The sequence below is a fragment of the Spermophilus citellus genome (assembly GCF_964194105.1).
Source record: "Spermophilus citellus genome assembly, chromosome: 5".
In the NCBI taxonomy this organism is placed as follows: Eukaryota; Metazoa; Chordata; class Mammalia; order Rodentia; family Sciuridae; genus Spermophilus; species Spermophilus citellus.
The window spans coordinates 4614173-4628445 of record NC_138186.1 but is presented as its reverse complement, the minus strand read 5'-3'; the positions used below and the strand labels follow the sequence as shown (position 1 = coordinate 4628445).

Genomic DNA, 14273 nt, shown 5'->3' with positions numbered 1-14273 from the left:
TGTTGAACTTTCTCTTATGGTTGTTGGTGAATGTTTTATGAACAGATGGGAAAATATGTATTTTTCATTTGACTTTGCTATGTACCATTTGTCATTTCTTTTATCTACGTGGAGGAAAAGTCCTCCCTGGCCAGTCCTTGTGGCATACTCTCCTTGCTGATGTCCCCTGCTGTCCCTGAATTCTGGGTAGAGGCTGGGAGTCTCAGGCCCTATGGGACTTAAAGACTCTCGAGGCTCTGCTGTCGACTATGACTGAGTCGCTCCTCCCAATTCCCCCAGTATGGAAAGGAATTTCTGGCTTCCCCAGCCAACGGAATTTTCTCCTCCTTGGGGGACAGTGTCCCCTGGGTAGGCTTCTTGCTGTAGTGGGATCCCCACGGAAGACAAAGACACACAGGGCCGGGGCTGGCCTCTGTGGTCTCTCTTGCAGGTCTAGTTTGGCAGCCACGATGTCTCTCCACTGGAGAGAGAGAGAGCTTACTTCTCCCATCCATTTTCCCTGATGCTTCTTGGTGTCCCCCAGGTTTTCTAAGGAGCTTTGGTTCGTTTGGGGGAGGCCTGACCCTCCCTGGCTGCCTTCTGGTGCTGGGTGGGGGGAAATGCAGGGCCTGGCTTTCCTGTTCTCACGGGTGCTGCTCAGCCCTTGAGTCCTGAACCTGGTCTCTTTCATAGCAGCAATCAGGGATCTCCTGGCGTCACTCTGTGCTAATTCTAGGGTGGACAGTGGAGCAAAAAAACTCTCTGTGTGAACTGGAAGTTCAGGGTCTCTCTCTCTTTTTTTAATAGTTTTATTTTTTGTTTATTTTTATGTGGCACTGAGGATCAAACCCAGGTCCTGGAAAGTGCCAGGCGGGTGCTCGATGGCTGAGCCACAATCCCAGCCCTCAGGGTCTCTTTTAAACCAAGGGGTGGGGAAGGAGGTGCGAAGACTCCTCCCCAGACAGACGTGAGGGAAGCTGTGGGTGCCTCCTTCTTTGGAAGTCACCAGGAACCGGGACGCTCCTCTAGGCACTGTCTCCGAAGGACTGTGCCTTCTTTTTCTAACGTGTGCCTGTGGTTTGTATCATTGATTCTCCATGCGGATGGATATGTGTAATGGTGACCACACTAGATTTTGCTTATTTTTGTAGGCCATGGCTTTAAGTGTGCCTTGAGATTTAAACTCTTGAAGGAAAGGAATCTGTAATAAAACTCGGGTTAGTATTTAGCAGTCTATGAATTGTTTCTGGAATAATAAAAGAGCTAATGGTGATGACTTGATTGAGCTTACAAAATTTTATATATGCATATGAAGAGAGATACTCACATATAATTTTACTCCCAGCTTCTCATGGCATTGTAAGAGCCCTGATTTAACTTGCATATAAAATAAATTATTTTATTATGATAGCTAAGCACGTGTGGTTCACATAGGTGTGTGTACATAGAATCCGTTTGTCCAGAGACCTCAGAATGAATGTCCTCATCCCTTTGAGAAGAAAATATTAGAATTTCCATTTCTATTTATTTTTATCTTAGTGTTCTTTTGTTTATATTTTGCACAAATTTTAAATGCCATAAATGCATAGATTTTTAAAATTATATAATTTGGGGCACTGATGAAGTGATGTAGAATCAAAATAATTGGAAGTTTAGTCCTTTAGACACAGGAGATTTTCAAAATTCACAACACAAAAAGATATATCTTTTTGGGGGGGAGTTTACCCTAAAATACTTGATAAAAATCTTCCAACTGAATAGACAGAATGTTCAGAATATTCGTGTCTGCATAAGTTTGAAGAACATTCGTCCATCTTAGAGCCTCAGTGAAACAAACCCTTCTGAAGTTGAACAGAAGAGAAATTCTTGGAGAAAGTAGACAAGTGCTGAAAGGCCCGGGTCTGTAAAGAAATGGGTTGACTCCATTTGGTTTTCATCCTTCCTCTGAGCTTTATCTTGCAAGTCTTAATTAAGTATTGAAGGAGACCAGTAACTGCCAGCTCGCCACGGGGCAGTATCAATTCTTTTATTTTGGTATATAGTCTAATAGAAGCTTCTTCTTCTTCTTTTTTTTTTTTTTTTTTTTTTGGTTCCAGGCACTGAATTCAGGGACACTTGGCCACTGAGCACCTCCCCAGACCTATTTTGTAATTTATTTAGAGACAGCATCTCACTGAGTTGCTTAGCGCCTCACCCTTGCTGAGTCGGACTTTGAACTTGCCATCCTTCTGTCTCAACCTCCAGAGCTGCTGGGATTACAGGTGTACGCCATGGTGCCTGGCTTAGTAGAAGCTTTTGAATGTGCTCATTTCTGTGATTTGCTTATGCAACAATATTTTTGATGATTGCTGGCACAAAGTCAATGAAATACAGGAAAACAAAATTCATACACATTTGAACCCAAACTCAGCACTCATTCTCTCCTCTCTGATTTTCCCAACCTTCATTCATTCACATATTCTCAAATTCCTGGGTCTCTGACTCTTCTGTCTGCCTCGTTTCCTGCAGAGTCAGGCCTGTTGATGTTCCTGCATGTCGCAGGTCCTTTGCTTCTTTCCCCTTGGATGGGTCCTCATTGATTTTCTTGTAGAGCATCATAATAACATTTCAACTTGTTTCTGGGGCCCTTCTCTTTTATTCTACTAGTCCCATACTCCTACAATTCCCTCAAACAGATTCATATTTCTATTTTTCAATTTTGGACACAATGCTCTCTTGCTCTAAGCTGTTTTGCTTTTCCACTCCTTCACAGAATAAGTACAGACTCTCTAAACGAACATAAATGACCCTCCACAATGCAAAGAGGATCCTTACTGGGTTTTTTGTAACGTGGATAATACATAATAATGAGAGATATTAAATGTCTGTTAAAAAATGGGCATTTCTTAGGTTTAAGTCAAAGGCAGTTATTTAATGAAAGCTTACGATACTATATGTACTAACATCTCAGGTCTTTTTGCTCAAGACATCGAAGACACCTAAATCTTAGTGAATTCAGATTAATCAGCAGATAGGCAGTCTCCTGCTTTGCCGATGAGTCTTCCACAAGAGCTCCGCCACAAGGCCATCAGCACAGCCTCTCCAGGACCCTGCCGGCTCTCACATCTGCAGGTCCCAAAGCTGTGCCTTGAGCCACCTTGGCCCTTTGTGAGTCACTCCTCTCTTCGGGACCTTTCTTTACCGTGCAGCATGTTAATTTGCATATTACCATGGCCCTCTTTTTACAACCAGAGAGCAGACTCCTAGAAGACACCTGTTCCATCCCTCTGGCTAAGCCCTTATTGTGCGCTGGCTTGTGATCAATGAATCTCAAGATTCGACTGATTGATTTCAGTTTCAACACCACTGCTGTTATTCTTGCTGGAGCAGGGCAGGGCTATTTCTTGGAGTGTAATTTTACATGGAAATCCATAGAAGAAGAAGATAAAATGGACTGATTCTAGTTGGAAAGGGAGTGATTGTTATGTGCCTCTCAAATATCCTCTCTCCTGCTGCCCCTTGCTGACTCTACAGAACACCTGTGGCTCTGCTCTATTGAGTCTGGAAATGACAGCATTCAGTTTATATGTCACAGCTAAGCAGGGGCCTTTTACTCTCACCCCCCCCCCCCCAGTTGTTGGCCAGAGTCTTAAATTGATGCTTGGAATGAACGCTCTGTCAGAGAAGAGGACATGAAGCTGCTAATGGTGAATGTGGCTGTCACACAATGGCATTGTCATCGGTTGCCAAATTTCACCCCTGGTAAATACCATCCTCTCTGTTGGAAATAACGAGACTGAAGGGAAGGGAGTTAAATGGGCAACAATGAGATTTTCAATGATAAATAACTTAGAAATGCAGTATATACAGGTTTCCCCCTACTCCCTTGCCTTTTAAAAGAAAAATAGTGATATATGAGAGAAAGAGAGAGAGAGAGTGCTGACATTTTGCAAGAATTCAGGAGGAAAGAGAGCAGTTCATAGATTGATTTGGGGCAAGGTATTCTGTTGTGTTCTGAAAGGTTTGGGTCACCACAGTGACAGGACAAAGCAGACCCAGGTCAAAACTGGCCCTGAGGGAAGAGATGGGTTTGCCCGGGGATGGTTCTGTGAGTGTGGGACAGGCTTTCTCTCTCTCTCCTTCTTTGTTTTTATTTATTTATTTTTCCTCTTAAAAATAACAAAGTAGGAAATTTTTCGTGAATTATCATCTGTAGAGATTCCAAATTCTGCTTATCTATAGCTATAATGACTCAGATTAAAGACAAACATGCTCTTGATAAGATTGGACTTTTCAGAAAAGTGAGAGGAGAGAAAGGAGAAATGGAAGGAGAACTGGATGCTATTTGCCTTTGGGGCATAAAAATAAAGGAAGACGCAGGTTTTTACCAAGCGTAGGATTCTAGCTGTTCTGATCCTCTGCGGGGATATTGCACTCAGTGACCTTTACCTTGTCCTTCCTTCCTTCTTCTCTTTCCTTCTCTTCCACTCCATCTTTGTATCTCAGTCCATCAGGATGTTGAAGGGATGCCCCCCGTTGCTTTTCCACTCCTTCAAGAACTGCCCACAGGAGCCCTGCCCCTGCTCCTGGGGCAGAAGCAGCCTGGTAGCAGCAAGCCTTGGACGGACGGCGGGGGAGAGGACTGGCCCATTTGCCCCTGTGAGAGGCAGCTGGACAACCCTCACCGCTCACCTCTGTCCAGACACAATGAATGGAAGCCTAGGTATTGGGGGTGGCCCACCCCGTGGCCTGGTAGAGAATGTCTGTGATGCTGACTCTAAGACGATTGTTGATCGGATCCTTACTTATTAGGCTGAGGAGAAGGGAAGAATGGCATTTCCTCCTCTGTGAATGTCTGCTAAAGAACCCGGCTTTCTGATCTGCTCTGTTGCTGCATGGACAGAGGAGAGAACTTGTAGAGACCCCAGGGAGGGGTCAGCAGTGGTCCGGGATGACTGCCACTCCACAGCTCGGAGGTGTTCTGGTGCGTGCATGCTCTCTGAGTTCTTTGGCAGATAGCTGACCTTGACTTTAGGGTGAAGGACAAGCAATGGCAGAGGCTGTAACGAACACTACAGATGGCGGAGCCATGGGGAGCACAGGAGAGTCAAGTCTGAGTATTTCTCTGATAAATACACTAAAGAGTGAAGTGTCCCCTTTGGCGGGTGTCTGGAGGATTACAAGCATGCCTCACAAGAGAGACACCTGTCCCTCAGGGAACTCAAGCCCCTGCAGCCATGAGAAATCCGTGGCAGCCCCTCGTAGGTCAGTGATTTCAGAACTTTTCCCTTTCTCCTGCTCCTCTATCCCATTCCACCGTATCCCCCAGGGGAATGGAGACCCAGACGGAGGGGATGAAACCTTACAGGAACAAACCATACCTGCTGTCCCTGCTGTGTCCCTTGAGCCACTATAGAGGGAAGGGAAAGTATTAATAATTCAAAGAGGAGATGGAGTTGAAACTTGAGTGGACTTGTTAGGCCCTAAGTGACCGGAACATGTATATGTGTCCAAGATGATGCTGAGGGGGTGGGAATTCAGTGGAATATGGGTGAAGACAGCTGTTAGAGGAATTTGAAGCCATGGCACATTTGTATCCTAACAATTTTTAGACTGTTCAGTAAATCTCATGCTATTTAGGGCCACGGCTGTCACCTAGTACTTACGCTGTCTGTCACAACACTGTGAAAGTTAGCTCAGGGAACGTGGCTGGCCTTCGTAAAGATCCTGACAATTCAATCTTCTTTCTCACAGGACTAGAGTGCGTCATAGCAATCTGACTAGGGCTCTAATAACTTGACCCACATTTATTGGCTGTGATTCTTAAGTAAGTTGCCGGTCGTCTTATTTGCAAGGCTAGCTTTTGTTATTTGTGATGATTTTTGACAGAAGCTTCTCAATGATAGAGATAGATTTTCTTTTGATTTTTGTATTAGAGGGAGAAAAAAAAAACTTTGACATATTGACTTTTTCAGATTATGACATTTCTAAAGATTCGGATTTTATTTTTTTATTTTTTTTGAGAAGGAACCCATACACCCAAGCATGCATTAAAGTGCTCGACAACTAACAGAAGCTTGCCAAGGGATGGATCTTTAAGAACCATCTCAGAAGTGGAGTCAGCAGTTGCTGTCGTAGACGATTCGGCACTTGAGGAGCTTGAGGTAATTGTCAATCTTATGGGAATCCCGGCGCAGGCAGTGGAGCAGATTATAAAAAGCAAAGAGGCGAGAGTCTTCGTCCTCCATCTGCAGGGAAGGAAGGCCCGACCACACAGAGTAGATCTCGTTTTCTTTGACTCCAGGGTGAACCTAACCACCAAGAAAGGCCCTTATTATTTCACGTGATTAGAGTTTGCTGATCCTCCATCCTTCTAATTATTAAATCAAGATTTAGGGAAGACATCAGAATATAAATCCAAAGGCATAGATTCTGGTTTTTATGTATCTAAGCGAAGGCACCATAAATTTAGTAGTCATCTAAAAACTCAAAGCAGAACATGTGTGTGAGTTTTAAAGGGGTCACAGGTGAAGTCTTCCTGCAGGAGCAGACAGACAGAGAGCCAGAAGGTGTTCCTTGAAGGTAGGCATGGAGTTGAGCCTGGGACAATGGAGGAGCTGGTTTCTGTTCTCTCATTTGAAGAACATCTACATTCCTGAATCTGCCCCCATGTGTCCTTCGTACCTGATTTCTTTTGATAGTGTCTTGCTTTGAACTGAATCTGTTCTCCATACGTGTGTGTTCCAAAGCCCTAGGCGCGAGGTGGGTGGCACTCACTGCTTGAAGGTGTGGCCAGCTCAGTGATGACTGTGACGAAGATGATCTGCTGATGTAGTCTTTCCTTCTGCCAGGGAAGCTACCTTCCAGGCTTCTAAGGGGGACAGCGGCTGGCTTTCTAGCTCCCTGGTGGGAGGTGCTGGGAGGAGCAGCTAGGGGCGGGCAGGTGCTGAGGGACAGCTGTCCCTCAGTGGTGCTGGTGAGTTGGGCTGGGGGCAAGACTGGGGTCACAGAACAAGCTCAACAGCAGAGAGAGGGAGCATGTGCTCCTTTGTGCTCTAGGACCCCCGGAGCCCAAGGGGCCATCCTGGCACCTTTAAGGATGTCAGCTGACCTGGAGACCAGCTAGTGCACAGTCCCACGATTACAGACCTGATCTGCTGAGTTCACTCCTGTAATGTGAGAATATTTTAAAATCTGGATTCCTATGAGAACTTTGTGTGTGTGTGTGTGTGTGTGTGTGTGTGTGTCTGTCTGTCTGTCTGTCTGTCTCTTGCCTTATGCTTTTTATCTTGAATTTTCGGTGCTTGAGCCCTCAGACAGAATTTACTGTGCAAGGTACAAGGATAGGAACAAGAATGAATAAATAAATGGTAGGAAAAAGGGATCAGAAAATGAAGTATTATAGAATAAATTAGTGACCTCAGGAAGTAGGCTCATGGTAATGAGGAAAATAACTTGAAATCAAGGTGTTTATTTCCTATGTTCCTGGGTTAATATGTTCCTTGTATTTGTGTTGGATATATTCTCCTTCCATGAAAATGACAGAAATGACACATGATAACGTGTACTTAGTACACAAAAAGAAAAATATAAAATTGCTTCTGTTATTATCTCTATAATCATATGTTTTTCTTTAGATGATACATTATTTCTGAGAACTTCAGAGAGCGGCTTAGCTGTTATCTCACCAGGGTTGAAATGATTCTATCTGAATGGAGATACATATTGAAAATACTAATTCGATCTGAGTATGAAGTTATTTGGGGAGATTAAATGCAATGATATGAGTTTTGATTTAGGATCCATAAGCACTAAAATATTAGAGGGAAGCAACTTTCTTTAAACTATAAAATAAGGAACTTTCCAGAAATACACACTCCTCCATTTGGTGGCACCTGAGATCTAGAGCTCAGGGGACAGCACAAACACTGTGACCTCCTCTTTTCACTCTCCTTGGGCAGCATGGGGTGGAGGGGACCGCTCCCTCTGGGTTTGATTTCCTCTTTTCTCCTTCCCTACTCTAGTCCTCTGACGTGAGGAGAAAGGACAAAGAATGGTTTCCTCTCACCAATTCTATTCTCTGGTTTTCTTTCCCTTGAAAATATTTAACCCCCAGTCCCCAGGAAGGGAGGCGCCTTTGGTGAGTGGTGGACAGGACAGGGGACTCTGCACCTGCCAAGTATCAGGAGGGATCCCTTAGGCTCAGTTACACTGGAGCCTGACACGACCAGTGAGGAGGAGCTGGCTTACTTGAGTAGCCGTCTAGAAAAAGAACACCAAGTTTTGTTTCTGCCAAGTGAGGTGCTGGAAAGCTCGTTTCCCACAGGGGCGGCCACTCCCTCCCTGAGGAGGACAGCGGGCGCCCGGGGCTTACCTGGCCCACTATCTTCTCCATGCCCTCCAGAAGGCGCTTGTTCTGCTCCTCGATCTCTACGGCTTTCGACAGGATGGTGTCCGGCGCCTCGTGCATGCCCCGCACTTCTGACACCAGGTGGTACAGAGGGTCGTTCCAGGAGCGCAGCACGCGCAGGACCAGGTTCAGCAGGTCTTCGTGCTGAGGAGCCACGTTGAGGGACCCGTTAGAAGCAGCAGAGATTAGCAGGACCGCTTAACGGGGTCTCTGCTCAGAAAGGCTGAACTACAGAACCTCTTGGTTATTCTTGTGTGTAGACCCAATTTGGGGGTAAATGATAAAAATTATAGAAAAGTAAAATTTAAGTCAAGGGCCTAGACTGCACGAAAGGGAAACAAAAAAACTAGTTGATTTGAGTGACAACTTTTTCCAAGGAGAGTTCTCATGGGAAACATTTCTGTTTACCCTCTGGAATCCCCCCCTCCATCTACCCACTCAGTCTGATCTGTCAGGTGTGATTGCTGTGCTTCTCCGTGGAGAGGAGCCAGGCTTTGCTGGAAATCAGTAGGCACTCATGGGACCTGCCTTGGGAAAGCTAGATTCCACCAGGATCCATGACAAGTGACACGGATCATGGTCACCCAAGGATTCGCTCTCACTAATGAACCGGGTTTGTTCATTAGCATACCAGTGATTTTTAGGTTCATTTTGGGATATTGGAGCCAAGAGACCACAAACACAACATGGCGCTCCCAGTGTGCCTCCCTGGCTCTGCACAACTCCCTGCCCCGTGCCTCGGGCAGAGCAGCCTGTGGGGGGACAGTGGTATCATCAAACAGCAGATGGAAGTCCCAGTGGAGTTTTATCCCCAGTTTATGCTGAATAGCAGGATCATGGGTAGGTTTAAAACACTTGCTGTGTTGGTGTCTGTAGCTGCTCTAGTGGTCAGGAAGAGCAGAGTCCAGTGGGCGTGGCACTGGAAACAGGGAAACGGGAGGAGCAGGAACGCACACCCTGCGCTCTGTGAAGTGCTGGCAGGGGTGGCCTCAGCCAGCGTTCCCTGGCCCTCTTCTTCCTCTGCCTCCTCTTTCTCTTATGAGGATCATGGTTATTAATGAGCACAGCAGACAGACAGAATACCCAGGCCACTAGGAAAATCGTGGAGGGAGAACAGAGGTGCTGTGTGAGGGGTGGACACAGGATGATGTTTACTTTAAAACATGTTCAGGCTGTGGTTCTGGCAGGGGATCAGAACGGAGCCATCCTGACAAAACAGGCAGAGCTGGGTAGACGCCTGGGGCTGGACAGGCAGACACCGCTGCCATCAACCCAGGTCAGAGCTGCACTGGTGAGAAACCTGATATCCTGTGTGATGGGACCCGTGGTGGAGGAGTCTCAGTGACGAGGAAGGTGGTTTTAGAGAGGCCACAGCAGAGCAGAGGGCAGTCTAGAAGGCCGTGGTCAGGGACGTCAAAGGCTCCAGAGGAGGGGTCTCGAGTAACAGATAAGAATTGCCTTTGCGTCTCTTTGTTATGTACACGAGTGGATATTTACCAACCATGGCCAATCCAGTCCCCACCGTCTAGCATCTGTAATCCTACATGGTCAGAATAATGTCATCCGCCTGGACAACACCCCCACACTAAATCCTTGGGTAGCATTGGGCTTTTCTTACAGTTTATCAACTACACTGTGACAATTTTCCTTTGCTCTCTCTTCCTCGTTTTTCTCTGTGCCTGTGGTCACCATTACCCCCCAACGGTGCCCCTGATGCCCGACGGCATGGCCACGCGTATCCGGCCTCAGTGGCTCAGGCACGAGGCCAGCTGAGGACTCACGTGGATCTGCTGGGCTTGCTCCTTGTCTTCAGGGGTGGAGAGGGAGGAGGTGTGGCAGCTGTTGATGGCCTTGGTGATGAACCCTCGGCCCTGGGCGTACCGTTTGTCCTGGAGAGAAGGCAGGAGATCCAGTTAGTTGGTGTTTGAGAATTGAACAAATGAATCCGTCACCAGATTATTAAGACATTTGGTGGATATGTAATTTAAAAATGTTAGCTGCATAAACATGGAACCTGAAGTGCTAACCCTTTGCCCACTCTTTCCCATTAGCTCTGAATCTCACGTTTTCCACCTCATTTTCCTACTTCCTTTATGACTCCAGTGCTGTATCACCCTTCCTTCCCGCCTCCCTACAAGTTATAATTTGGAAAACGACCACTAAAATAGCAAACCTAAGATCTATGAGGTGTTTTTTACCACCATCTTCCTTGGGTATTTGAGTCAAATGCCAACGTTGCGTGTGTATCTAGGTTCAGCCACTTAATCTCTCATTTCCTTCGAGTCCACATGGGTCTTCTTTCCTTGGATGGGTGATAGGAAATCTCGCTTCTCTTCCAGCTGCTCTGAATCCCCACACCCCCACCTCACCAAACACATCAGGAATTCAGAGAACTTTTGTGGATTGTCAAAAAATGAGTCAGAAAAAAACAGGGCATACAAATGTAAGAAATTTTGTGCCATGGACTGAGAATAAAACAAGGGAAAAAATACAGAGATCAATATTTATTATTCAAAACTAGTGTTTAACAAAAATTGGGAAAGTTTAAAGGGAATGCAAGGAAGAGTGAGAAAGAGATGGCCAGTCAGAAATGGAGAATGACAGAAAATATGGTGCACGGCAAGAAGAGTGTGCAGGAACGTTCTGGAACCTGAGCCACATGCCCTAAGGAGGACTTTTGATGTATGGAAGCGCCATTGTCCACATCTGGCTGACCCAGGAGAGCTCAGCTTCCCAAGGGCCTTCATCAAGGACACAGAGCCTGTTTCCATTTCTAACCCAGCCCTAGAGTTTTTCAGTTTCTGAAAAGCTATTTTGACCCCTCCCCTCCCATCAGGATGGATCCAGTCTCTCTTGATTAGGCCTAATCCACTCACATCCTGCTGTGTAGCTACTTACTGGGTGTCCTCAGGGTGCTGAGTGAAGAGGACCCAGGGAAACTGACCTCTCTGTGCAAGGAGAAGAAATCGGCACTGTTCCTGAGCCCCGCCCAGCAGGACTTTATATCAGTTTGTTCAGATTTTTAAAAACCTCTAATAAAAAATAAGGTGGAATACGGTTTTAAAAGGTCACTACGTTCTTTGAGACTCTTTGAGATTCCACGAGACTTTCCCTTCCTCCTGTCCCATGTTTTCTTGGATGGTGCCTCTCTGAGCTCGAACGAGATGTTCTCTGAAATCTGGCTGGCCAGGTTTTCCGGGTTGAGAGGTAGAACAGCCCAGCGGTCGGTGCGAAGCCTGCCCTGGGGAGAGGCGGGATGTGAGGTACTTACAAATTCATTGAACATTTCCGAGGAGAGGTTATGGATGTAGTGAGACAGGATGACTGCACGGTCAAACAGGTCTCGGAGGGACACCTGGCAGTTGACAGCCCCGCTGGGACAGATGGGCAGGGAGGCCACATTCTTGCACAGGAGGTTTGACACCAGCAACAGGAGGAGTGAGCCTGCTTAGATAGGAACACAAGCCGCTCTTAGGGGTGTGCTCGGCTGAGGTTATCACAGGCGAGGTGGGGAGCATCCACCCATCCACTGTGCACACTTAGATGTCAAGTTATCCCTGCAGACACGCAGAATTGGAGGAGGGCGTGGCTTCCTGCATTTTTGTGTTCCTGCCAGAGGCCCTCTGGGCTCTGCAAACATTTGGAGCTTCAATTAATTCTGAGCCGGGATGTCAAAGTCATTCTCTTAAGAGAGTTGAATGTCTCCGGAGTTCCTGCAGATTCTCTGCAGACTCTCCTGGAGTTTGTAATTTTTTAGCTCAATGTCTGATCTCTGCACGGGGGACAAGACTAGCATAGATCGTGTTTCGTCTTCATGCCCGACAGGAATAAACAGGCAGTTGCTGGAGCACTAGTACTGAGCCTGAGGAGCATCCCATCATGACGGGGATGCCATGGCCTGGGCTCCCGTCCTCATCCTGACAATCCCATGCCCTGGCTTCATGCTTGGCCAAAGCTTCAATTATTTCTTTTTCTAAATTTGAGTTGTACAATTGCCTGTGAATAGTCTGAGCCTTTGTAATTGTCATCAAATTATACTGATGAGACAGCTTAGAGAGGTTAAGTGACTTTCCCCAAGTCCTGTTATTAGCAGGTGGGGGAGACAGGCACCAATACTGTGCAGTCTTTGCACTTCACCTTGTCACACAGTACGCACCTGTGGGCTCTCCACCTACACCTGTGCAGCGGCAGCCACCCTAGCAGCGTGAGGCAGTGTTTTCAGAGGTACAGCTGCTCCTTGTAAAGAACAACTCTTTTCCTTTGGCTTCGAGAGTGCAGATTCCCCAGGAAGCTGGGTTTTCATTCACTCTCCCTGCTCTAGGAAACTCTCACTTTAAAAATCTTTGACCAGGTTCAGTTGTGGCTTCAGACCAATTTACTGTCTCAGCAGACAGACAGACAGATTCAGACCTCTGAGATATCAATAATTTACACTCTCCAAAGGAAAGAACCAGCATGAAGCCACCACATTAAAATCACCTCCAACTTCAGTGACACTACTCCAAAAGAATCTGATATAAAAATGCACTTCTCAGAAAACTAAGTTCCACAGGAGCTTTGAGCAGTGCAGTTGGAAACATCCAACATAAACTGGCAAATGTCAAAGATTTACCTAAGTAAAAGTACCTAAACACAAGTACCTTAAACACTAACCACACCCCAAACATTGTTTGGTATAAAATATAACTAGGCAAGCTTTTAGCTGCACAGAATCAAAGTGATATTGTGAAATGGTTCATAATATGGACTTTTAACTTCCCAAACATATGACACTTCCAAAACTTTATCTTATGCATGTTGTAGTACATAGTGTGGCCAAATGGATATTTTATCTCTATGGGTGAGTGGAATGTTCTTTGCACACAGAGAAATTGGAAAAGCAGTTCTAGGAAATGGATACTTGGATAGACGTTCTGAGTGCATTTATCTACACATTTTTCATCTGAAAGATTGTTGAAGTCAAAGATGAGGTCAAATCTATATTTTTGTTCATTTTATAAACACATTTTAGGATCGTTCTAAATTACTTTTTCTGCAAATGTCACCAAGAAAGAAAAGTGATTAGTTTGTACTGCGTCACTTTTCCTTTAGAAAAGCCATTTGGCTTGAGCCAGATGGACAAGGCTGAATAAGACACCCATCTGCTGTCCTCGTGCACGTGACAGTGTCAGAGAGGAAGGCCACAGAGGGGCTGGTTCAAGGTGGCCAGTCCCCATGAAGGCTCAGGGGCCATGTAACGCTGGCCTTGCCTGCAGGAGTTGGGGTGAGTTGGGCAACTGGGGTGCACTGACTCTATCAGTCTTATTTTCAACACCAGCAATATTGGGCTTTGAGCTGCATGAGCCCTTTTGTGGGGGCTGTCCCATGCTTTGTAGGACCTAAGGATCCCGCTAGTCACAGGTGCACCTCCCCTGGCCTCTGGCACCTCAGTGAAGACCATACCAAAGGTCTCCTGTCATTGCCAAATGTCCCCAAGAGAAAGGGGGATTCGATGCCTCCATTTCTGAACCACTGGTTTATCCTTTGTGTCCTGTATAGATAGTTGTTCCCTAGGTCTATGGTCAGATAGTTCTTCCAAGTCTATAAGCCCGAACCTCCCGCTCTCAGCTAAATTGCACACTCACCCCACAGGTGTGATGGTAAAGCCTACAACCAAGTGATCTGCTGCACGTACCTCTCCATGGTGACCGCTTGCTGTCCATGGTGGTGACCCTTGCAGAGATGCACTTCTCCAGGGGACACCTGGCAGTCCACAGCATTCTCTGCCATGGGCCTGGGCTTTATAAACCTTTGACATCTTCATGAATATATTTAATCAGGCACCCTCCTCCCTTTTCCGGGGCCATCCATTTCCGTCATTGAGATTACCTCCATAATTTCAAACATCAAATGGTATTCTATTTCT

At 46.2% G+C, this 14273-nt stretch overlaps 1 protein-coding gene across 1 annotated transcript; it reads right to left on the bottom strand.

Annotated features, from left to right (window-relative positions):
- Positions 1–6077: 6077 nt before the first annotated feature.
- Positions 6078–14070, bottom strand: PRL (prolactin; the record flags this gene model as incomplete). Its single annotated transcript, XM_081296461.1, has 5 exons — positions 6078–6269; positions 8333–8512; positions 10150–10257; positions 11640–11812; positions 14043–14070. 5 exons carry the CDS (start codon positions 14068–14070, stop codon positions 6078–6080), a joined length of 681 nt encoding a protein of 226 aa, XP_081152587.1.
- Between the last annotated feature and the right edge of the window lie 203 nt (positions 14071–14273).